Below are 26,623 nucleotides of genomic sequence, written 5' to 3'. Positions count from 1 at the left end.
CTGAAAGTGAACTCAGCATTGAACAAATAGTTCTGATAGTTTATAGTCTTGCAGAACATTCTGGGAATGTCATTCAGCCAAATGTTTTCGCCAACAGAACAGGGTAAAGTAAATTTAAGTTTGTGTAAAGAAAAGGCATATATAGGTCTAAAAATATATATATTTTCATTTATGAATGTATTTTTTTAATTTACTGCTTTTTTCGTTTGGTAATGTATTTTTTTAATTTAATGCTTTTTTCATTTGGTAATTTATTTTATTTAATACATAGAATTTTGCCGGCATTTTTTCAAAAGTAAAACGAAACAATAATTTTATAGTATTGGGCTGTAAGTGTTCCAATAATAAATACAATAAAATTTAATTTAAAACATATTTGTGCACAGAATATGTTTTATGTTTTGTGGGCTAATTCCATAACTGCCGTCTATTTTTTGAATGGTGTGGAAAAGGAACTGTGGAGCGGAGGGGGGCGGGGCCGGGTCGGAATATCACGCGCCCGGTCCCCAATCGGCCTGATGAGGCGCGCGAGGGATAAAGGCGGCCGGTGACGATGGTTCGAGAGAGAGAGAATTACGGGCATGTCCGTCGTGTGTGTGTTTATGTCCTTGTTTTAAGTTTCTCATTAAAATATTATTTATGTTGACAAGCCGGTTCTCGCCTCCTCCTTGCCCATCCTTTAACTGTGTTACAGGAACTTTAATAAATAAAGGACTGTGATAAAATGAATCAGCAAACAGTGGCCATTCATTTGTTCAACGTGCACAAGATATTTGTGTTGACACTCCTAGTATCACGTTTGCAGATCGGCTCTAAATGCCGTAAAGATCAATCCATAATCACGTACAATAAATTGGCTTTAAATAATGTCCCTATATTTAATTGTCGTCATAATTAACACACGCTAACAATTGGGGCAAACTCTAGTGTCATGTGACACTACATTTTAGCAAATTTTATTGACAAAAAGTGTTTCCAAACCAGTTTTTCACGACATTTGATGTATCGACATAGAGTTTATGCGCTTGAGTTGAATGGAAAAATATTATGGCGACATTTGTGACATTTTAGTGATAATGTGCGTTTCCATCAGCTTTATTTTGATGCGCTAAAACTTTTTTTGCTAACAATCCTTGGATGGAAACGTAGTTACAGACTCTTCTGTAAGGCACAAAAGAGACAAACTGATCCTGCAGGATTTATGGTTTCTCTCACAGGCATGCTGGACCACGCGCTTTTGGATCTAGGACCAGGCAAAAATATTGAGATTCTACTTAATCTTTATTTGTACGATCCCAATGACTATCCTTGAAATGCCAAGATCGCTCTTTCTTTCTATCTGCAATCCCCAACAATCAGATGTACATTAATACTTCCCATTGCTACAAAAAATGTCTGTGATTAGTCACTAGCTGGTCATTTTTAAGATTTCACTTACCAGTGTTTGAGTGGTGTAGTGCCGAAGAAGTTCAGCACCGAGGTCTTTTCACTGCATGATCAGAGTAAAAGTTTTGAATCTTTCAGTGTAATGTTAGTCCAAAGTCTAGATCCAAGCAAAGCATTTGCTGTTTGATATTGTCTCTTTTAATATCCTTTCTGTTAAAGTTCCTTTACTGTCAAAGTTCCTGTAGCTCAACAGATAGAGCATGGCGCCAGCAACGCCAAGATCATGGGTTCAATTCCCAGGGAACACACAAACTGATCAAATGATTTGGATAAAAGCATCTGCCAAATGCATAAATGTAAATGTAGTGACTGGTTCTTCCTTACACATGTCCAAACCAGATGTGACGCGACAACCTTACAAACAATAAAATATATCTCTTCCATGTAAAATAATGTGAGTTTTTGTGCCAACAAGAAATTTTGGTTGGTTGCTTGGTATACGGTTGCCGTTTGTTGTAATTTCTTCCAAAATCTTGTACCAGGTAGCTGTATATAAATGTTCTGATTGGCTGTATGTGCATCTTATTGCACTAAAGTTTCGCTTTTGGTGTGGACTGGTAAAATACTAATAGCTGGAATCTTGTTGCATTGCACCTGGTTAGGACACACTGTTAAAAGTGCTCATTGTAGCAGCCTTTTGTAAACACGACCTACATTCTTGTCAGGTCGCGTTCGTGATACCTCTATATGTTCTTGCAAAATGTTTAAGAACAAAGAAGTGCTCCAGGTAACAGTGGCTATAATAAAATGTTGTTTCAAACAGAAATGTATTTAAACTAATTTTAACAGTTGTGGTCACTGCCATCCAGTGGACTGGTTAAAAAAAATAAAATATAGCTTAAAGCCAGCCAATCAAATTGGAGCTTTTTGTTTTGTGAAAGCTATTTTGTAGGTCTTTTGTCATAATGGGTCTATTCTCCACTTAATGTTTATCAGTGTAATCATAATTTAGTTTCATGACTATTGAATATACACCACAAAATAAAATAATAATTGATCCAAAGAGCCCATTCATTCACACTGATCAGTGCCTGTGCATTTAGATTTAGCCCCATAGCTACTAGAGATGGGCATTGTTGGTCATTTTGTCTACTAGAGTACTCGAGGGGTAATGAAATATACATAACTGTATATATATCAGTGGTTCTCAACCTTTTTGACTCCAAGCCCCCCCATTGTCGGAGAAAATATTCGAAGGCACCCATGCAGGCTATTAGATATTTATATTATAGATATATTATATAATAAGATATTTCCTTAAAACTTGTGATTCCAGAAATGTTTAGAACTGTATATTATTTACATTTTTCTCCCCAATTTGGAATGCGTCTAGTCAAGTCAAGTGGTTTTTATTGTCGTTCAACCATTTACAGTTAGTACAGTATATAGCTAAATGAGACAAAGTTCTTCCAGGACCATGGTGCTACATAAATCAACATAGGACAAACACAGAATCACATGAGACAACACAGACTAAATAACATTTCTACATAAAGTGCACATGCAAACGTGTGCAAAAAGAACGGGACAGTACAATAAATTACTAAAAGGAACAGGACAATAGGAACAGTAAGAGACCAGTACACATTTGTAATCGAGTAGTGCAAAAAGATGACAGTTTCTAAAAATGCCAAATGTAAACATAACATACTATGAAATAGTGTTCTATGGACATAGCTGTTATTGAGGTAGCAGCCAAGATATAAAGTGACAATGAATTAAAGTGCAGCTCTGGACATGTGCAAAAGTTGGTTGGTGAGTCTCTAAGTCCTCGTGGTGGTATAGTGACTCACGTCAATCCGGGTGGCGGAGGACGAATCTCAGTTGCCTCTGCGTCTGAGACCGTCAATCCGCACATCTTATCACGTGGCTTGTTGAGCGTCTTACCACAGAGACGTAGTGCATGTGGAGTCTACACGCTATTCTCTGAGGCATCCACGCATAACTCACCACGCTCCCCACCGAGAGCAAGAACCACACATTATAGACACCACGAGGAGGTTACCCCATGTGACTCTAACCTCCTTAGCAACCGGGCCAATTTGGTTGCTTAGGAGACCTGGCTGGAGTCACTCAGCACACCCTGGATTCAAACTCGCGACTCCAGGGGTGATAGTCAGCGTCAATACTCAGAGCAAAAAGCTACCCAGGCTCCCGTAAAATTCTCATGACTATTTTAACCATTTCTTTGGCCCTTTGAATTAAAAAAGGCTGTTTTTGCTTCTGTATCTTTTAGACTTTTCTATGTAAATGATATTATGATTTGCTAGCCTCCATATGCCGGCTTATTACACATTGGCATTAATCATGATGGGAATTAAACAACAAACAAAGATAAGAATACAAATATGTTTTATTAATATTTGGTGGGTGTCAGACTGCGTTCATCACAGTAACAGCAATTAATTATTAACAGAAAAAATATCCTATAATAATCAGCCAATGTTAAAATATGGCTAGCAGTATTAATCTCAAATAATTTTGTCTTTGCGGCTCTATTAGTAATGTGCAAACTATTTACTGACACCTTATTTCAAAATGAACCATGAGAAAGCATTGATATGTAAATAATAATAACCATTAATTTTTTTTCACAAGCTCTCTTTTTAGCTTAGCTTCAATAGATGTCTTTTTGAAGTGAGTATGGATGTTTATGTTTGATTTTAAAGATAATATGACATGTTTGTGATTGTTCTGTCATTTTCATTTACAGGCGGAGCCAGAAGGATTCTCTCATTTCCATCTCTATGTGTGTGCCGCCTTCCTGGTCCGATGGCGGAAAGATATATTGGGGGAGAAGGATTTCCAGGTAAGATGGTTTGTGTGTATCCCTGAGCCACAGCAAGTGTCGTCCTTGCGCTAGAACCCTCCTCCATCATTAACTCGCAGGGTCGAGAGGTCAGAATGCCTGCATTAGTGCGATGACAGCAACTGCTGTAAGGTGATATTGTGCTGTCTCTTTGAGACTCCTATAAGTTCTGTCCTCTCACACCTGTCCAGACACATCTTTCCATGCGATTGAGAGGTAAAGGGTTTGGGCTGGGAGGAGAGGGTCGATAGTGTTATGTCATCAGAAGTGTAATATTTTGTTTGTACTATCAGTCTGACTGGACTTTTTGTTCACTCTCTCTACTTATCTATCACCCTTCACCTTTTCATGACCTTAAAGACATGAAACAGTATTCACAATAGATTTCTGAATTGAGTATCATATTCATCACAATGTTATCATGCTTAGTTTTTTTATCTTTTTATCTTTTATCTTTCAATTTTGGCATGTCACATGTTCAACTGATCCAATTCAAACAGTAAAAAAGCTATTTATGTCTTTGTACATGCCTTGCAGTCTTCGATAAGGATGTCATTTTATTTATTTATTTTTTATGTCTAGTCTTGTCACAAAATAAACCTCTACAGGGTGATCAGAACTGTTCTTTATCCTGCTTATTACACGGCTACATTGCAAATAAATAAATGGGCACGATGTATTGATTTGAGGTCAAATAATTTTATTAGATAAAGGCCTTGGAGTGATACAAGAGACATAAAACTAACACAGAGTAGGTGCTTGGTTGCCAGGGACAAGGATGAAATATACAGTTTAGTGGTAATTTGAAAAAAAAAAAAAAAAATTTGAATGCAGAATGCTGCGATTGGCTGCGAATTAAAATACATTTTTCCAGAGTGGTGTAATAAAACACCAATAAAGTTTTTCTTATTTGTTGTTCCTGATTTGTCTGATTTATTATTAATTGAGGGAAGCGAGTGCAATAAGAATAGAATGCAACAGTCTGGTTCTGGAAATAAACTACCATACATTTTTCCCATAGGGGAGTAGATTATAAATTATCCCTAAATATTTATCTGTATATGTGGTTGGTTGAAGCCCTCACTCCTCATCAGTTCATGTTTACTAGCAGAATTTCTGGTGTAGAACTGCACTAATGATTTAAAAAGGGAAATGATCCAACATTCAGAAAATTCTTAGCGAACAAAGTGCACCAAAAGAGCTCTGCAACGGATGCACACGTTCACTGAGAATGTTTGCATTCGCCCCATACTCTTAAACTACTTTTGTATGAATCTGAATATTTTGCAATTCAATTTTAATATTTTGTTTATAGACTGTGGCATGGGGGGGCGTGGTCATGTGTCGGTCTGCAGGAGAGAGAGAGAGAGCGGTAAGGCTTGTCACCTGGTTTGTAATTATCTCTAACACACTCCGGTCTGTGGAGCTCTCTGGATCCACTCTTTCTCCCTCACTCGACACTTGGCGTCCCTTTTAAATGTCGCTTTCCGTATCACTACAACAAGACACAGGTGTTAGAGATAATTACAAACCAGGTGACAAGCCTTACCGCTCTCTCTCTCTCCCACAGACCGACACACGACCACGCCCCCCCCCATGCCACATAGACTTATAATCAACAGCTTTAAATTAATAGTTTTATATTTGTCCAGCATTTTGAAGTCAATTACTTCATTCACAATGCCTAATGGGATTGTAGTTCATTCCCTCTTTAAAGATGTTAAGTACACAGTCTTGCACGTTTGTCTTTTTGTCCAATTTTTAAATACTTTTTTGCTTCAAATCAAAGTTTGTAATACTGTGATTCACATCGGAGCTGGTTGGTTTGGTTTATAACTTAGAACTCTTTTATGAAGTACTTTATAGACAAAATGGGGAAAATGCTTCCGGAAGCTGATTTTAGAAAGCTAAATGCTTGTACACATTCAAGCACTTTTCACTGTTTCTCCTCCTGGTGGAAGCGCTCAAGGAGTTTCAGGTGGTGATGGTAGGTGACCCACGACTCAGGAGGGTGGTCAGTACAATGGCTCTGTAAACCAATCTTTGTGCCTTTCTTCAAATTCTTGTTGTTTCAGACTCTTTGGTATAGTCTGCCGAATACACTATTTGCCTTTGGCAGTCTGTGGTCAATCTCTGTGTCGACCTTGGCATCCGAGGAGATGATGCACCTCAGGTAGCGGAACTGGTAGACCGTCTTCAGCTCTGACTCGCCAATGATGTTGCTGGGAGGGTGGTAATCTTCCTGCGGTGCAGGCTGGTCCTTTTCTATGCCCCTCTCCATGTGGAGCAAGTAGTGCTGTCGCTAGACAAAGCTACTTGGCCGTTCAGGGTGCTGCCAACCCTTACACCTGGACTGCGCCTGCATGCAGGATCAGATCTGTGGCTTCCAGTGTCATCTTTCACCTGCTGTTTCGCCCCTTTCCTATCACTGCAGGGTTTGATGATGTTAGGTCGTGACGTGGATATGTCCTTCGAGCCTGCGCAGTGGAGTTTTTAGGTGGAGTGCTTGTGCGCAGTACTGGCCCCACATTTTATAGCCGGGGTTCATCTGTCATAACCTAGCGATTTGGGACGGTGACAACAAGGTCCCTGGGTCGTAGGTGTTTTATCAGAGTGTCCTACTCCTAGATGGATGGCCAGACAAGGCTACCCGAGTTTGGAGTTGTCATTCTCTTAGGCTCGCTGCCAACCAAGGCTAACGAGCCCAGCCTACCCATCCGGTTATAGCACCGGACACTTTGTGTTTCTTAATATAAACATGTATCAAACATATAAGATTGGTTACATTAAAATACTGTACAACTGTCCATGTAGTGAAAACCTGAGCTCTTGAAATAATAGCATATAATGTATATACATATAGTGTTAGCTACTCTTTAGAAGTTAGCCTACTGTATTCTGAATTCTTCATTCTGTATTACATTTTTATTTGCCTTTTTAGTATATTGCATTGATTGTAGTGACTTTTTTAACACATATTCGCTTTATTGTCTGTGCATATGTACTGTAAGTTGTAATGTAAAATGTATATAAATATGTTTTGGGCATATTTTAGGTCAATAGTATGCTCGTCTCATATTCGTTACCCTCCAGTAATGAGTGTTTGTGGTCAATTATTTACTTAACGAGATCAACATTGGAAATAACTGCAAAATTGCAGTTGTTTGAGGCTTTTCACATCTTAATGGGTTAGTTCACCCAAAAATGTAAATTATCCCATAATTTACTCACCCTCAAGCCTTCCTAGTTGTATATGACTCTCTTCTTTCAGCCAAACACAATCAGAGTTATATTAAAAATATCCTGGCTGAATGAATGAATGGTACCTTAGATTTTGAAGCCCAAAAAAGCACATCCATCCATAAAAAAAGGAATCCATTGCTCCAGGGGGTCAATAAAGGCCTTGTGAAGTGAAGCGATGCATTTTTGTAAGAAAAATATCCATATTTCTAACTTTATAAACTATAATCTCTGGCTTCCGGAAACGGCCGTCCGCGCGTTCACTGACTTCATCTATCCTCTGCACTTTGGTGTTCGTCACTTCTTACCGGAGCTCACACTACACCTACGATTTGCCATTTTGTTTTCAGACTTGTTGTTCTATTTTATGCTTTACGGACTCCTTAGAATTGAGATTCAAACAAGGACAATAATGCCTTTATTTATTTTTGAACTTGCATGGTGTGACAAGGAGGAGGGCCGGGCCGTGAATCCATTGATTCAGTGCTCACACTAATACTATACACCTTTTATAAGTAGGCCTACTTATTAACCTTTCTTACCCAAACAAAGATATAAAAACTGCATTTACAAACATGCATCTCTGCAGAGTGAATAAGCAGCTCAGTTTGTGTGTATGTTGTTGAATATGCAGGGAGTCAGTGGTGAGTATCAGCACTGTGTTGTGGGGCAGTGTGATTTATTGTGTTTATTGTGCCCAGTGATTCAGGATTATCCCCTGCACCAGCGCTGCAAACAGCCGCTGTTTGGCATTCAGACAAAAGCCTCAGGCAGCGTCTTTACCCTACTGTGCCATGTGTGTCAGTAGAGAGATGATTTATCCTATTCCATCTCCTTATCATTTTGTACCTCTACTCATTTCCTCCTTTTTTGTTGATTTGTTGTCAGCACACACAAGATCACTGACAAACACTATTCTCTTATGCACTTGTGTTTGAAAGGTCCTTTCAAGACCACCAATTCAGCCAAAAATAACTGCCAAGCAGCCGCTTTTCAATGCTGCACTTCATACTCTGCAGAGTGAAGTTGAAAATAATTTTTCCACTCAAATGATATACTTTTCCATTGTGTTTATTCAGTTAAGATGTGTATGAAGCACCACCCACTCAGAGGTCACTGCCAAACCAAGTAACTTCCTATTCGTCAACATGGAGAAAGTTCGCTGCAAAGTTCACCAAACTTGAACTCCATGTGAAATCCTCGAGGGAAATCCTTCGACACCAGAAGTCCATCGAGCGAAATTCACGATTGCCCGGATTTACATGGAGATTACTGTATTTCACTTGTGGAATTTCACTTTGGAAAAGTATGTTTGAACTCACCTTTGGGGCATGCTACCGTATCATACAATTCTTAGTAACAAATGATAGATCCAAAAAGCCATTTATAGTGTAAGTTGTTTTGGACAATATAACCCAAAAGGCAGGAATGCACACTTCGAAATCCACTAGAAATATTATGCCATCTTTGCACCTTTGCATACTATGTTCATCATACTGATTTGGGACGCACTAATCTCAATCTGGCATACTATTTCAGATAAATGGTATGCAATCTGGTATTCGGCCTAAAATAATAAGTAGATTTATTGAAAGAATAGCCCAGGCACATAGAATCAAGGCAATGGAACATTTAAAGTGTTTGTTTTTTTTTTTCATCTGAATTCCACAGAAGGTTAAGTGTGAAAACGCCTTTGGATTTGATGATTCTTATGAGAATAATTTTGATTCAACTGGAGAGCTTGAGATTGAATGAAAGACCTGACATGAAGAATGAAATAATTCTCTAGTCGGTGGAGAGTGAGTTATGGAACTATCCCTGCATATCAAACTGTGAAAATTATTCAGGGAGGCTGGTCTTTTATAGAAGTAGATTTCTGGAGTGAGGTATGCATTTTAAAGATGGCTGTTAGCCCTTCATTTCATTTCATTTCATTTCATTTTTCTTTCTTGTAAAAAGTAGGCATATTTATTTCTCTATTTGTTTGGATTAGGACTGGCTTCCAAGAAAATCTTAAATACATAAAGCCACATCATTTCTCAGCTGTTGTACACTTGCAGGTCTTTAGGAGAATGCTAACTGGAAGAACTTGGAAAGAGATGGATTGGTGAGCGGAAATAGTCTCGGGCTTTGGTGATTTTTCAAATGTATCAGTGACCAAAAAACTGTGAAGCACCAAACTTGTTCTGTGTTTGCACACAGTGAGACTGTATGCAATGGACTGAATAACTGTTGGTTTCTAATGAATTGTTTCTTAATGAAAATAACAGTTATTGGCTCTTGAAAATCTGGAAATTGTATAAATCAGTTTAAAAATTAACTGTTGCTGCCATTTCATAATCATTATTAATTGAAGTTAGCTCAGCCTATAATGTAATTCTGTATTTATGTAATTTCTCATGTTGTTTAAAACCCACATGACTCATTCATGCAACTTAAAAGATGATGTTTGGAAGAATGTACTGACTGCTCTATTCCATACAATGAATACACAGAAAATATCCTGGTCATATTTATATATAATAATGTTTTGCATAAAGGTTATTATTATTAATATTCAGTAAATACTTTTTTTGTTTGTTTTTCAATTTAGATCGGGAAATTAATTTGTATTTCAGACATGAAAAAATGGCCATAGAAAAAGGAACAACAACTCTAAAACATCAGTATGATATCCATTAAAGCTGCATGATTGATTGCATTAAGATTAAAAACACGTCCCAAATATTGGCTTTAAATGCAGTACACTTGAAACACATCACAGAACAAAGCAATAAGAACAATCTATCTGAATCATCATGTTTTAAAAAATGAGCAGTGGTTATTTTCTTCTCCCATTTATAGCCTTTCCATATGATTTGATCTAAAGTGCCATAACTTTCACGTAACTAACTCTCTATTATGTTTATTTAAAGAAAAGAAAGGAGATTGTTCATGCACAGAATTTCAAGACCAAATATGTTCTGATTAATCCGGCGTATACATGCATGATAGATGAAGTTGAGCACACATGTGACAGCTGATCAGATTGGGTGGCATCAAGGCAAGTGCTATGAACATTTTTATTTTCCTTATTCAGCCTTTGGTGGATGTACAATGTATCTAACAATGCTACTACTTTTATGCAAAATCTTGATTACTTCATAAAAAAAAAAAAAAATTTTAAACATAAATTCAAATTAATTGGTAAACCAAAAAAATCTCCAAGCCTTAGTGAATAGCATTGCATAAGACAAAAAGTATCAAACCTATATATATATATATATATATATATATATAGATTTCCTGAAGAGTTCATCATTAACTAATTTTATGATCCTTCGGGGCTGATCAATTATTCAAAATAACATGAAAATCATAATATGGTCCACCGATTTTACTGATTAATTGGTGTTTTTTGGAACTATCAGTTATTGGCAAAAATCTATGTCAATAATTTTAACATAATTTTATAATTTCAAAATGTCCCTGGTGTGTTTGGGGTTGGTTATACTAAAAGTCCCGTGTTATGCACCTAATCTTTTCCAAAAAAAAAATAATCTGGTTATTAATGGGATTTTGATTGAACAAACTGCATCTGGGATTTTATTCATTTTGGACTATTTCTCTTTAACTGGCATTGTAAAGAATTGTTTGTTATTATTTATTTACATTTTATAAATTGATTTTAAAATCTACTAGCTGATTAATCTGTTATCTGCCTTTCCCAACACCTTAGATATTGGTATAGGCAAAATCCACTATCGTTCGACTTCTAATATGGTCATATCTGTGATTGTTAAACCACAAAAAGCTGGTTAAAGCTCATGGATAGACCACTTTGTGTTATAACCAACACGTGCTTCTCTGAGTAAATGCTAATTAATAATCTGTTTGTAGGGGGGGGTCATCAGCATCAACATATGTTTTAATCCAATGAGTAAATAAAAACAGCAATGTAAACACCTTTTATGACTTTATATAAACACCAACATAGACTCAAAACAAAGAGACAGTATTCAAACAGTGTTACAAAAACACCCTGCACACAAAGATGTATATGGTTCTGTATATGAGTTGAAGTTCCAGCAATATATAATTCAGTCTTTATAACGTTCACTGTTGTAGAAAGTTAAGGTGAACGTATGAAAGTCAGATGCAAGTCTTAACTGTCTTTAAGGAGTCAAATGATGTGGAGGTTTGATGGTAAATGAAATCCAATGAAGTATGACCGCAGTCAAACATATAGCTCTCCCATAAAAAGAAGTCCATAAGGTAATCAAACTGTCAAATGTAGCTATTTCCAACCATGAACCTCGTAGTAGTACTCAAATGTGGAAAAATCCCAAACAGGACCACAAAGTTGGCTCAAATATTGATTGAGCAGATACAAAAAAGTCCTTAGTTGAGCATGAAACTGAAAGTTTCCCAACCAGGACTTTGTTTGACCAAGGAGGTCAGCCATGATCATTTTTCTACTGCTCACCTGTCTCTTTATCTAAGCACATAGGTCTCACTAATACCCCTAGTGGTGAGGAGTGTAATGACAGTTTAAAAAAACTAAGTAACTGACAGGTGTCTATTACAGTGTGCTATAAATTACTATTGCATAGGATAAAACAAATCTAATCCACAAAATCATACAATAATCCACAATAATAATACAGTATAGTATTATTATAATAATGTTAATTTTTAGCACACTTTGAACATTCACAGAAAACAACTTTTAGTAAAAATGTGTAGTTAAATAATGCATTTTATTACTGTATTGTTGTATATTTGGGCATAAAAGAAAATTATAAAATATTATTCTTGTGTTCATTCATTCAGTGAAAAACTGTGTAAAAACATGCCTTTATTATTTTAACTAGATTTTTGCTTTATGCATTAAACATTTTTAATCTACAGCCGTGGCCAAAAGTGTTGGCAGTGACATAAATTTTGTGTTTTACAAAGTTTGCTGCTTCAGTATTTGTAGATTATTTTTTCACATGTTTCTATGGTATACTGGAAAACAATAAGCGTTTCATAAATTTTAAAGGCTTTTATTTGGCAAAAACACTCAATTTATGCAAACAGTCAATATTTACAGTGTGGACCCTTGTTCTTCATAACCTCTGCAATTCGCTCTGGCATGCTGGATATCAGCTTCTGGGACAAATCCTGACTGATGGCGATCCATTCTTGACTTATTAGTGCTTAGATTTGATCACAATTTGTGGGCTTCTGCTTGTCCACTTGCCTTTTTAGGATTGACCACAGGTTCTCTATGGGATTAAGATCCGGGGAGTTGCCTAGCCACTGATCCAAAATTTCAATGCAGTGATCTCCAAGCCACTTCATTATCACTCTTGCCTTGTGACATGGTGCTCCATCATGCTGGAAAATGCACGGATCATCACCAAAGTGCTCCTGGACCGTTGGGAAAAGTTGCTCTTGCAGGATGTTTTGATACCATTCTTTATTCATGGCAGTGTTTTTGGGCAGAATTGTGAGAGAGCCCACTCCCTTTGAAAAGCAAACCCACACATGGATGATCTCAGGATGCTTCACTGTTGGCACGACACAGGAATCATGTTAGCGTTCACGTTTTCTTCTCCGGACTATTGATTTTCCAAAATGTCCCAAACAGTCGGAAGGGGTCTTCATCAGAGATTATAACTTTGCACCAGTCTTCTGCTGTCCAATCCTTGTACTTTCTGTTGATTTTCTGTCTGTCCTTGATGTTCGGACAATGATCCGGTAAATGGTTCTTTCAAGTGCAATATTCTTTGCAGCAATTTCCTTGCATGTTTGGCCATTTTGATGCAAACCGATGATGGCTGCACATCTTTCTTTAGAGGATTGCTAACAAGAACACAATGATTGGAAGCACTTCTTCCCTCCTTTTAGAGCAAACAGTCTGCTCTTATAATCCAATCAGCATGATAGAGTGATTTCACTTGACTAGTACTCGTTCACACTTTCCCAGGTGCTACGGATATGATTAGTGAAATGATGTCAGCTGGTAATTTTGTGCCAGGACCAAAAAACAGTGAAATTTGGGGTTTTGTGATAGTTAATTTTTTTGGCCAATGAAGCTTTTTGCAATTATTTAAAATGCATCTGATCAGTCTGCACAATAATCTAGAAACAATGTGAATCAACACCACAACAACTGAAGCAGATAAATTTGCGAAATACAAAATTTATGTCACTGCCAATACTTTTGACCACAGCTGTACTTGTCTAAAATGTCTGTTGGGTTGAAATGATGGTGCCCCTAATTATTTTTTTTTTAAATACACCACTTTTAAATAATTTCAGATCAAACTCATAATTATAGATATAGATTCTTCATCTCATCAAGCGCTGTAGTGAAAGGCTAGGCTAGTTTTGGTAAACTATTATATGACTTTGTTAATTTACTTCAGGCCAAGTACCAATTCTCTACGAGAATGAGAATTTGAAATGTTTTTTGCTATTGAACCTGTAAGACTTAAATATGTAAATGCCCTCTGTTATTGTTGGCTAACCACTCTAATTTCATTCGTCCATGTTTATACTCAAACTTGGCATGCAAAAACCAGTAGTATTTGACATCAGTGACATCATCTCACACAACTTGTCTTTACTCACTTTGAATTTCTGGATGCGCAAATTAGATTTGAAAACTGAAGGTGGAGGGGTGAATAATAACTTACATTTCTATCCGTACCTCACACAAAGTTATAATATGACTTCATGAAGGTGAGTAAATGAAGCCAGGAACAGCTCAAGATTTGACAGACTTTATCAAATTGTATTTTTTGTTAGGTTTTCTGGCTTTTAGGGATAATTGAATGTGACCTACTTATGCCTTATTACTTTTTTGTAAGCTGATTACTACAAAGATGCATACTACATAAACATTGATATGTAAATGCACCAGTCATATGTTAATGTGGTCAGTATTGTCTCATCAATAACTTGGTTTCTGAATTACCTGTTTTTGCAGATAACCTTCACCAGATCCTGGGAGATTTGTGTTGTGAATGTTACAGTATATTACATTTTTATAAATGCACCCTCCTCTGTCATATTGAAAATTTGTCTCCTCCCAACTCGGACACTCTGGAATCAAAATGATCTCCAAATTTCCCAATCTAAATTACAACTTGAGGGGGCATTCATGTTCAACCTCCTAGTAGAAACTTGTATTTACGATCATTTGCATAGCACGTGAAGACAGCATAAATCACAAGACTGTCTGTTGCTACTCAAAAGTCCAAATGTCGAGTGAGTCAGGATGCGTGAATTTGCATGCAGTTTCCTGAAACACATCTCTAGCGATTCATAGTTGTGCAGGTTTTTTTTTTCTTGCCATCGAGTTATAGTGTTCACTCTATTAGAATGGTTGCATTGAAGGATTAGGTGAAATTAACTCTTTCTGATTTAATCGTAAGCTCAACACATTCATCAGAGAACTTGTAAATTTGTCCACACCAGAGCTCCTGGAGAAGACTGCGCATAATGATTAATCGTCATATGTGCGGGTCTCGAATGAAGAGCAACCCTCCTGTCTGTAAATGTGCTTTAATACAGTTTAATGATAGAGAGTCACTGTTGTAGTAGGAAGCATGCTCAATGAGGAGCAGGAACAATTTATCCAAAAAAGACAAGGAAAAGCATGTAGGACTTAATATCCTGGAAGTAATTACAGCTCTACTCCTTCTCCCGTGCACCCAAACGCCGCTACTAGACCTGTTGCTTCTCCGTCTTGGAGAAGCCTTGATAAACAAAGCTGTTTATAAAGTTCCTGGCAATCAATCATCACCTCTCCACCAGTAAGTCTCACAAGTGTTTTAAACACAGGGATCAAACACTCTTCATCCGGGGAGCTGCATTTTTGCCATTTGATGGAGTGACTGTGCTGCTGTTCTTGAGCCCCTGATCGATTCTTACAAATTCAGGAGGGCTCAGTGAGAAGATGAGGGGCTAAAAGTCTCCATTCCACTTAATCCTTGGTGGCAAACATTCTTTCACTGGTGCAGAGAATGTAGATAATCTAAATGTCTTTCTGCCTACTTGCTGCATCAAAATACACAAAATGTATCTGCTTTCCCTGCAATTATTCAGTTTTATCGCCATCATGGTAGGGAGCAATCATAGGAGCTCCTCCATGTCAGTTTGCAAACACAATCCAATCACCACTTAAGTTAAGTCCCAACAGATGAGAACCATCAACATGCTTCAGGGAGTGACAAGATAATGATTTTGAGGAAAATCCTCCTTATGCCGAAGTCATTATTCATTTTAAGGCTCTTGCGCCATTAACTTGCAGAAGTATATCGGGCTTTTTGTGCATAATTAGGCCAGCCTTTTAAACCTGCATTACTTGTACACCCAACAGGATGATATTTATTATTGATGACCAGTTTTTACAGCATGACTTGAATGAAGTAGGTCTCACTTTATCACTGACAAACTGCTATGTAATGCAGGCTTTAAATTAGCAAATGGTGTCATACACTGTGTTAGTATGTGTTACTAACATTAGGGTACTCCAGAATGACTATTCCTGTTGGAAAGTCACTTTGTTAGTTTAGCATTAGTTAGTCATGCAGCAGATTCTACCTCATCCAGTCACATTATTCTCAAATAGATATTCAATGACTATGACACGGAAGAACTGTAAGGCAACGAGTGATTCTAAGAATTAATGCTAATACTATAAGTATAGTTTTGCAAAATGAGTTTCACTTTGCTCATTGTACGCATTGTGGCAATGACTTTATTACTTTTATTCACTTTCACATTAAAGTAATGAGTAAAACAGCAGATTATCCGTTCATAAACACTTAGTTTTCGCCATGTTCCTCGCACAATACTTTTTTATGACATTTACTATAGCACATGAATTATATCTCGATACATTTCAACAAGTTTGCATTATATAACCAACTAAAGTTTATTCTGGCGTGATCAAATTTCACAGTAGCTCGACTAAAAGTGCACTGCTCTTGTGATGCAAAGGACCGGGGTATTAGTCCTGAAACTCATGCGAGTAAATTTATGAAGCGAAAGTGTCATAGCAGCACCACAAAATGACGTGTTTGATTCAACTGTTGCGTTTTTCATCTCACATTTGCTTTTATGACACTATTGGTTAGGTTTAGGTTTAAAGTTTATGGCAGGGATGTCAATTTTGTTGATTTAAAACTCAATAGACCATTAACCTTAAAAAACGTTTGGGAAACATTTAACTCACTTTTAGCACGACACTATGGACATTTCTACTTAGAACTGCTGAAATACGTGTAAGAAACCATTATATATTTTGCAGAGATGTCTCCACAGTCATTGAATTTTATGAGATCAGGCTGGACTATAGAAACCATATAGAAAGTTCAAGCTACCGTATACACACAAAAACATATAATAGTTCTCAAAAACATATAATAGTTCTTATACTTGACCTAAAATCCTGTATGCATGTCCCTGATCTTATTGTGCACAATGTATTGATGTACATTATTCTAAAGAGATAAATGGTTTGTCTAATGTAACAACTTGCTCCTCTTCAGAAAATGACTGTCCTTTTCCACTGATGTCACTTAACGAATGTGGGCTTTTAATAAAGTTAACCAATAGCCAAATAAGCGGTTTAGGCATTGCCTTCACAAAATCACATTCAGGTCTTGCTTCATTTTGGTATGGAACATCTACTTTACATGATCCAATCATGTCCCACATTTTGTTCTTATTATAGAACCCTTTGTTGTAAATTGTAAAATGGATGCGAAGGCCACTTCATGCTAATCATTGGCAATTTAGTTGCAATATTCCATAACTTTAACAGTATGTTATCTCTTATGAAGCAAATTATACTTCTTTTGTCCACGTGCCGTCAAGTCTCGCGCACAGTGGGTGTGATGTAAATTTTTTTCACGCGCACATTCCGCATCTACTGTCAGCCCAATATTTCTAGACACTTGACCAGCCCATGTCTTTTCGTATTGTCTGCGCATGGGACGACTAGTTGACCATCCTGACCCATCCCCAGTACACATACACTAGTGGCCAAAAGTTTGGAACAATGTACAGATTTTGCTCTTTTGGAAGGAAATTGGTACTTTAATTCCTCAAAGTTCAACTGATCACAAAGTATAGTCAGGACATTACTGATGTAAAAAAAGAGCACCATTACTATTTGAAAAAAGTCATTTTGAATCATATCTAGACAGGCCCCATTTCCAGCAGCCATCACTCCAACACCTTATCCTAGAGTAATCATGATAAATTGCAAATTTGGTACTAGAAAATCACTTGTCATTATATCAAACACAGTTGAAAGCTGTTTGATTCGTTAAATGAAGCTTTACATTGTATTTGTGTTTGTTTTTGAGTTGCCACAGTATGCAATAGACTGGTATGTCTTAAGGTCAGTATTAGGTCAAAAATGGCAACAAAACAAAAAAGAAACAGCTTTCTCTAGAAACTCATCAGTCAATCATTGTTTTGAGGAATGAAGGCTATACAATGCTTGGAATTTCCAAAAAATGAAGATTTCACACAAAGGTGTACACTACAGTATTCAAAGACAACTGGCTCTAACAAGGACAGAAAGAGATGTGGAAGGCCAGATGTACAACTAAACAAGAGGATAAGTACATCAGAGACTCTAGTTTGATTCAAAGACAAAGACAACTGGCTCTAACAAGGACAGAAAGAGATGTGGAAGGCCAGATGTACAACTAAACAAGAGGATAAGTACATCAGAGACTCTAGTTTGAGATGCCTCACATGTCCTCAGCTGACAGCTTCATTGAATTCTACCTGCTCAACACCAGTTTCATATACAACAGTAAAGAGAAGACTCAGGGGTGCAGGCCTTAATGGAAGAATTGCAAAAGCCACCTTTGAAACTGAACAAAAAAGGTTTGAGTGGGCAAAGAAACTGTACATCTGAAAACAATTGAAAACCATGCAGACAAAAACATAATCAGTCTGAACAGCCTCTAACTCATCTGCGAGTGAGAGTGCAAAACAAGTTGAGTAAAAATATAAAATAATATATATATGTAGTAAATGTATCCTATAGATATATAGTGTGGCCTAAAGTATGTGGACACCTGACCACCACACCCATATGTTCTTCTTAAACATTTAATTTCAAAACCATGGCCATTAATTGGGAGTTGGTCCTCTCTTTACTACTACAACAGCTTCCATCTTTTCTGGGAAAACTTTCCACTACATTTTGGAACATGGCTGTGTGGATTTGCCCCCATTCACACACAAGAGCATCAGTGAGGTCAAGTACTGTTGTTGGGTGATGGGGCCTGGCTTGCCCTCATTGTTCCAATTCATCAGTGGGGTTCAGGTCTGGGTCTTCAGCGGACTACTGAAGTTCTTCCACTCCAGACTCCATAAACAATTTTACTGTTGGCATCCTGACAGTGCCTCACTGAGAGTGACTGAGCTCTTTGACATGCTAAGTTCTACTAAAAAATATTGTTAAGAGATTGTATGGCTGTATGCTTGATTTTATGCACCTGGTGTATTTGAAATAGTCAAAACCATTCATAAGAAGAGACTGTCCACTTTGACCATAGTGTGTGTGTGTGTGTGTGCGTGTGCGTGCGTGCGTGCATACACTACCTGGCCAAAAAAAAAAAACATTTATTTCCATCCTAAGTTTTAATACATTTTTGGCCTAGATCTTGTATTGATGACGGGTGAATTGAACCACTCCGTAAAGTCTTCTCCAGCACATCCCAAAGACTTTAAGGGTCAGGACTCTGTGGTGGCCAATTCATGTGTGAAAATGATTCCTCATGCTCCCTGAACCACTTTTTTGGCATTGTCGTCCTGAACATGCTCGGGAAGAAAAAATACATTTATGGGATTTTATTTGCCGCATAACATTGCTGAGCCTAGACCTGACCAATTGAAGCAACCCCAGATCATAACACTGCCTCCAGATGCTTGTACAGTGGGCACCACGCATTAAGGGTTCATCTCTTCATGCACTTCCTTTCTTACCCTGACACACTCATCGCTTTGGAATAGGGTAAATATGGACTCGTCAGACCACATAACCTTTTTCCATTGCTCCACAGTCCAATCTTTATGCTCCCAAGCAAATTGAAGTTGTTTTTTTCTGATTAGCCTCACTAACAATCATCACTTGTTGCCACACTGTTGTTTAGTCCCAATCCTGTAAGTTCTCGTCGCATTGTACGTGCGGAAATACTCTTACATTCACTATTAAACATAGCCATGAGTTGTACTGTTGATTTTTTTACGATGTGACTTCACCAAAGGTTTTAGTGACCTCCGAGTGTCGTCTTATTTAAATCCAAACGGCAACTTTTTTTTGGCCAGGCAGTGTATATACGGACCTTAACCCTGTTTGAAACCCAATGGTTTGTCAGGTCCTGGTGGGCTCCGGTCAGTTAGCAAACTTCTAACAACCATTGAAAAATTGAGCAGATGGAATCAAAACTGGGAGAAAGTGGCAAGGCGCCAGTCAGAAAAATTGGGGTTGTGCTTTCTTAAAACCCAATAGTTGTCTAGTCATTCAGATAACCCACCAACTAGTTAATTTAAAAATACACATCCGTAATTGTGTAAAAAAACAATTTTAAACTCTCTTTTCTCCACAGGGCCTGATGATTTTGCTCCAGAACCTACCCACAATGCACTGGGGCAATGAAGAAGTGAGTGTTCTACTGGCTGAAGCCTACAGACTTAAGTTTGCATTTGCCGATGCCCCCAACCATTACAAAAGATGAGGCTCCGCTAAATGCAACTACTTACTATGATCACCCCAACCAGCCTTGGTGACGTTATTGGTTGCGTGATAATATTAAACAAATACCATGAGATTTTTTAAGGATATGGAACTGTGTACATTGGTCCGCAACTGTTCCTGAAAATTTTCTGCAACACTCCCAATGCCAGGAGTCACTGGAAGTCAAATTCTTGTGCTCTTAAAATACACTAATCTGTTTTATATGGTTTTCTTCAATTTAATTCCAAACCTCTTTTAAAAACGTTTACAAGATAGAGTTTTTCATGCACTGATTCTGCAGATAAATTTATTTAAACAAATAGGTGCCCCATCAACACTGAGCAGTTGCCACAGCAACAACGGGATGGACACTGGCCCAACTGATTCAAGGCAATAACATTACTGAGACAAGATGGTTTATAAACTCTCGCAGTATGACCTTTTGGCTAAAACGTCTTCGAACACTTATTTTAACCTTGGTCTACCTCAGGAATCAGCTAGTAGTCATAGGATGATGATTTTGTCTCTGTATTAGAACTATGTCCATGGTAGAATTTGGAATGGAGTCAATAAAATCAGCATTTCTTTGGCAACTAGAGTTTTGTGAGTTGAGGAGAATGTAAACTGAAGAGCTGATTAAATTTCTGCTCTCTCAGTTGCTCACAGGACTGTCAGTTTGATGTCCAATTTTGATATTGATTTAATAATCCATACTGACTGTTGTCATTAATAGACATGCTTGGGGATATCAAGTACAGATTTTTGAAATTTTTTCAGTATTTGAACTGTGCTTCAATCTGCTTCAATCATGTCATCGAGCTTTTAAATGTGTGTGCCAGTCCTTATAACTAAATATAAGTGAAACTGCACTTGATAAGATTCTGTTTCCCCCCTTCTGTACAAGATATATTATATGAATCAGTTTTATTATCCTATTTTTTTTCTTTTATGTTACTGTTTACATGAGCCAGTTAATTTGTGCCTAACTCTACAGATCAATGATATTTATCACAGATATTTATTTTACTTTCATGATAATTAAGGAACATTTGCCATCACTCCCATTGTGTTTTACATAAACAATTCTGCAGCTATACTGGTCACCATTAGCTTTTAGATGGATGGTATCAAATTTACTGTAACTGACGCTCAGTGCCTGGACACATGGGCGTTACAGTACAAGCCATGCAGTGCTGGTGAATTTTTTTGTATACCGAACTACAGTATGTGACTTGGTTTTTTGACTTCAACCTACAGAAATGTCTGGATGGATTTGAAAAGAAGAGGGTGAAATGTTCTGAAATGTTCTTGAATAAAATATTAAATAATTTTGAATTAAATAGCTGTGTACAGAATTATGTTTTCAAAGATGTGTAAATAAAAAAAAATGTAAATAAATATGATATATATAATTTTCATGTGTTGACAAATTTTTTAACACTTTTTTTTTTTAACCATTCTGTTGTGAACATTGACATAGGCTTGTTTTACATGCTGAACACAAGCTTTTATAGTACCATTTCATCTTGAAATATGTGGACCTGCTATTCTTTTACTGCCGGCAGATGAAAAATAAGCAAAAAGTCCCATAGACTTTCATTGAAAGGGTCCCTAAACATATCTTGAAATCAGGATATCATTGAGACTTGGGGATGGTCTCTTTTGACTTGGGCCAGTAAGCAACCATCTAACAACCAGTTAGTAATCCACCTAGCAATTCCGTAGTTACCACTGAAAACACCCGGACATTGTATAAATATAAACAAGTAAATACGTTTTGTTTTACTCATTCATTTATTCAATGTTGTGGAGAATCCAAATGCATTTGGACCAATTTGAGGTGGTAGACTCTAGACTACCTGTAGCCAGTGGTATGAGTAAGGTTTTACTGGAGCTGTTGTACGGTTTACATGAGTGAGAATTCAACCTGTACTAGGGTCTGCACTTGTTCAGGAAATAAATGGCCTAGCTCATAATTTAACATCATTAGTTATACACACACATACACCTTTAGTGGTAGGGAAATGTAAGCAGGGCAGCAAATGCATTGCTAGCAACCAGCTGTCTCAAAAAAGACAGTTTAGTAGCATCTGAAAACATTTCAAGTTCAGTTTATTCATCAAATGCACAACAAAACAGTATACAGCAGTAAATGCAGGCAATGAAATGTATTATCTGTAGAGCAGAGGAAAGGTGAAGAATTGCAAATCAGATTCAAAATAAAAAATCGTCTTACAGGTAATCTAAAATTTTTTTTTTTTAACCATTTAATAAAACATTTAAGAACACTTAAGAAAAGCTACAATGTAAATAGTATAAATATGATATGCAAAATGAATACATAAATACAAATATAACTATATTTGGAATGATTAAGAAAGGCTGTGGCTGTTTAGCAGTCTTATAAAAACTGTTCCTAAATCTGTTTGATCGGGATTAAAACTTCTATACTGTTTGCCTAAAGGTGAGAGATCAGTGGGATCAGCTACGATAGACCTAGCCTTCCTGAGGCATCTATCAGAGTAAAAAGATTTAGTTGCATTCTCCTGGACATGCACATCTGCTGAATTACAGCATGCACAAGTGTCATTAATTCCGGTGCATATAATGGCAAAATTATTAATTAAAAAAGACACAAATATAGCAAAGTTTTATTCTCCGTGATGTGTACTATGCATGGGGGTGCTGGAACATTTGAACTTGGATTCGGACCTCAGCAAATAGAGACAGTATGAAAACCACCGAAGATAGTTTTTTCTGTTTTTAACTCAAATTGGTAAAAAAAAAAAACAACAAAAAAAAAATCAAATAAAACAATGAAGTAACAGGTGGATTGAACTAAAAACTTTTACTAAAAATGTAGACATTTTTAAACCAGCCTTAACTTTATCTCTTATTTGGATGTTTTCCATGAGACTTGCCTTTTCACCACTTTTATTAATAGGGACAGTATTGGGGAATATGAGTAATGTTGAGTAGAAGGGGATGTGTTGGTATCAGGGTATAACACAAGCCAGATTAAAACTTTAACGGTCCAAGATTAACGTTTTGACTCACCTGCCACTGGCAAATCAATTGCTGGCAAATTACCACCCACACACTTTACAAATTAATACCCACACACTTTACAAATTACTACCCACAGTGTTGGGTAAGTTACTCAAAATAGTAATCACTTGTAAAATTTTAATCAGAATACTTTTCTGAATACTTAATATAAAAAGTAATCACGTTACTTATTTTTTTTCTTTTGAAAATGCAAAATGTAACATTTTTTTAGTTTTTGTTTTCCTCACTCAACAAATTCAAAAGTAATGTCTACAAAAATAATGTTGCATCACACGTTTCTCCCTTGAAGTGATTAATTAGGGGCCACACCCCCTCCATCTGTCAGAGAAACGCAGATGTGCATATGAAAATTATTAATGTTTTAAATGTTTACTACATAATTTTTGGGGGACAATTTGTAACCCAAATAATGTACCTAAAATTGATTAATTTAACTAAAAATTAGTAACTGTAATCTGATTAAAAAAATCTAAATATATTGCAATACACTTTTTGAATTAGATTACAATAAGAAAATAATTTGTAATCAGATTATGCCCAACACTGGTGACAAATTATTTAGCTAAGCAATGTCACGACCAGGGTTGAGAGTGTTACTTTATAATAATAATTTGTAATCTGTTACAAATATGGATTACTTAGTAGTGATTACCTCAAGGTCAGAAAAAGGTGAATAAAATCAAGAGAAAAGCAACATAATCTTAAATATTTTGGATTATGCCATTTTAATTATGGATGCAAACAAAACATGTTTGAATAATGTTATGAGTAATGTAGCTTATATTATTCAGTATTTAAGAAAAACATGAAAACAGGAACACTGACTCCTTAAAATGACAAACAGAATGTTAAAATGTAGAACAATTCATTTTTTCAAGAAAATCAGATGAGTGCTCTATCTGTTACAGAAAATACAGTAAAAAGAACATGGTTTATTTTCTCATCAGGCAAGTACAGTTAGAACAGATGCACTGAATTATGTCTTGGTTTTTAGCAAAATATTTTTTTTTACAAGATAAACCTCTGATTTAAAAAACACTGCAAATTTAATTGTGCCATTGCAGTAAGACTAATCTAGAGGCATACCGATATATTGGTTTTGCCACACCAATAGTTTTTCCCGATTTCGTCTGGTGCTGGTGCGGCTGGGAAGGGTCCACTTAGGGTCCACATTATACAGTATGAGAGAGGCCTCTAGAGGCAAAATAAAAATCACTTCACTGATGCCTTGTGGTGTTTGTTTTGACATGTAAGACTACACTCTGCATGTAGCGGAACACTTCAGAAGCAGATTTAAAACATCAACAACGAAAAGCTATATATACAGTACCCTACAGTACACTTGTCATATCATCCTAAAGTAATTAATTTGTTGACTAGATGCTGCGTTAGTAGAGAACAGCAGTATGTTTGCCTACAAGGATGAGAGGATGCTAACATTAAAGCTAACCTCAAGCAGTTAGAACAATATGAAAGACGCCACTTTAGAGCGTGCCCTGCCCCTGAGTGAGAAGGTCCCGCCTCAGGAAAACGCCAGGGAGGGGCTGCTCTAATGGAACGCCTGCCTGTAGAAATGCCAGATCTGACAAAGGGCTGAAGGTGTGGCGGCACCATGGTGTGATAGTCACACGCTGGGTGCCGTGGCGCCATGTCCACCTTGGGACTTGAGTATGTGCACTTCGCAAGATGTGAGGAGACAGGGAAAGACCAAAAGGGAGGACCTTGTATTGGTACGTTTGTTCCTCAAACTGCTCCACCAGCCTGCAACGGTGGGGTGGGCGAGCGGCCCAGAGAACCGCCGAGCTTACTTGATTGCCGGCTTCCTTTTGACAGAGAACAAGGGAACTTGAGGTGTAAGTGAAAGCGTACTCACCTTGTGCTGGCCCAGGGGTGGGAGTGAGAACATGACCCTTCCACAAAAGCTACCTCGGCATGCTGGTGACCCAAGCACTCGAGACAGATTCCGTGGCCATCCGGCGGGGAGAAATAACGGATGCACCCAGTATCACAAAGGTGAAAGGACATCTTAAAAAAGACACTGATCGTTTGTGCTAGCTCTTTTAGAGAAAATATACTCTTTTTGAATATATTCTTTTACAGCTGGCCTTTTCTGAAATAAATCAATGGTGATTAGGGCTCTCAAGAGCAAAACCCTATTGTCACAACATCAACACAATGTCGAGTGAGTGACAGACAGGGAACAAAGGGAAACAAAGACGTTTATCTAGCGTGTGTTTACATAGAAAAACAAATGTATGGTTGCAAAAGTGTTTGGTGTGAACAGCCCCTTACAGTTGATGGAGGTCTTTAGCCATTGCGTCTTGCTCTCTTATAAGTGTTTCTCAGATTAAGCAATGAGGTGTTTAAATGCTTTGTCAGGAAATGCGTGTCTCGAGAGCCTCCTGTTAGGTTCCAGTCTGTTGCGTTCAGTTTGTATGAATAGCCCCTGGCCTGGGCTCATATTCTGAGCTGCTTCACCACCGAGTTCTGCCGAATACCACTGCTATCTGTGAATATTGCTAATCTACATAAAACTTTACTGAATAAAAAAAACTATGTGGCATTTTGCTGTTATTATGAAGCTTGGGTCTGGAGAAGTAGGAATCAAGTGTAACACAATGTTAACTATGCAAGTGTAATACCAAGTGAACTATCTATTGAAGCGCTTTCCCCCCTCATTTTAATTTTGACTTAACATTTGAGAATATGGACCAACGAAAAAAGATTTACATTTATTTTATGCACATTAGTTGAAAATGATTCCCAAACTGGGGTATGCATACCCCTGGGTGGTACGTGAGGTGACAATGGGGGTACGTGAATACAATTCTGAGATTTACTTTTAAAATCATCACAGTTTAAAATAACATTCAAACCCATGTATTACTCACTAGCAAAAATAATTTTGTGTGCCCTCTAGTGTAGAAACACCATAATGGTTGTGTCATATAGGTCAGATAAATATGTAATGAAATCACCCTATCTTTAACAGTTAAAAAATAATGCATCTACTCGTGCGTCTTGCATCACACAAGTATCTTTTTTGCCAGCCCAGCACACTGCTAGGGGACGTAGCTTAGTGATCGCAAGTAAAATTGATACTTCACTGGATGCACCTGTCAGTCATCCACGATTCATTTGGCTGTTTTTTTTTGTGTTTTTTTTTTTCTTCACAGTTTAAAAAATTATTTGTATTTAAGGTTAGATCCATAGAGAGTTTTTATTCTTGATGGTATAAGTTCATAAGCTTTGATGACAAGTGTCAGACATCCGGTGCAGCCAAATAATTTTTCACATTCACATGCAGTAATTTTCACTCA

The 26,623-nt window shown here is 37.2% G+C and overlaps 1 protein-coding gene across 5 annotated transcripts in view; it reads left to right on the top strand.

Annotated features, from left to right (window-relative positions):
- Positions 1-21,630, top strand: part of LOC127637316 (TBC1 domain family member 22A-like) — a 227,445-nt gene extending 205,815 nt beyond the window's left edge. For 3 of the 5 annotated variants that reach the window (XM_052118315.1, XM_052118311.1, XM_052118312.1), the window contains 2 exons: positions 4,160-4,255; positions 20,107-21,630. In XM_052118315.1, the coding sequence (XP_051974275.1) occupies positions 4,160-4,255; positions 20,107-20,235 (225 nt within the window). In that variant the 3' untranslated portion in view covers positions 20,236-21,630. Of the gene's footprint in view, positions 1-4,159; positions 4,256-6,330; positions 6,851-8,574; positions 9,857-20,106 lie in introns of those variants that run through there. The other 2 variants (XM_052118316.1, XM_052118313.1) reach the window with 2 other exon arrangements.
- The last annotated feature ends 4,993 nt before the right edge of the window (positions 21,631-26,623 follow it).

The sequence above is a fragment of the Xyrauchen texanus genome, chromosome 45 (assembly GCF_025860055.1).
Source record: "Xyrauchen texanus isolate HMW12.3.18 chromosome 45, RBS_HiC_50CHRs, whole genome shotgun sequence".
NCBI classification, from domain to species: Eukaryota; Metazoa; Chordata; class Actinopteri; order Cypriniformes; family Catostomidae; genus Xyrauchen; species Xyrauchen texanus.
This window is presented reverse-complemented; position numbering and strand designations above follow the sequence as displayed.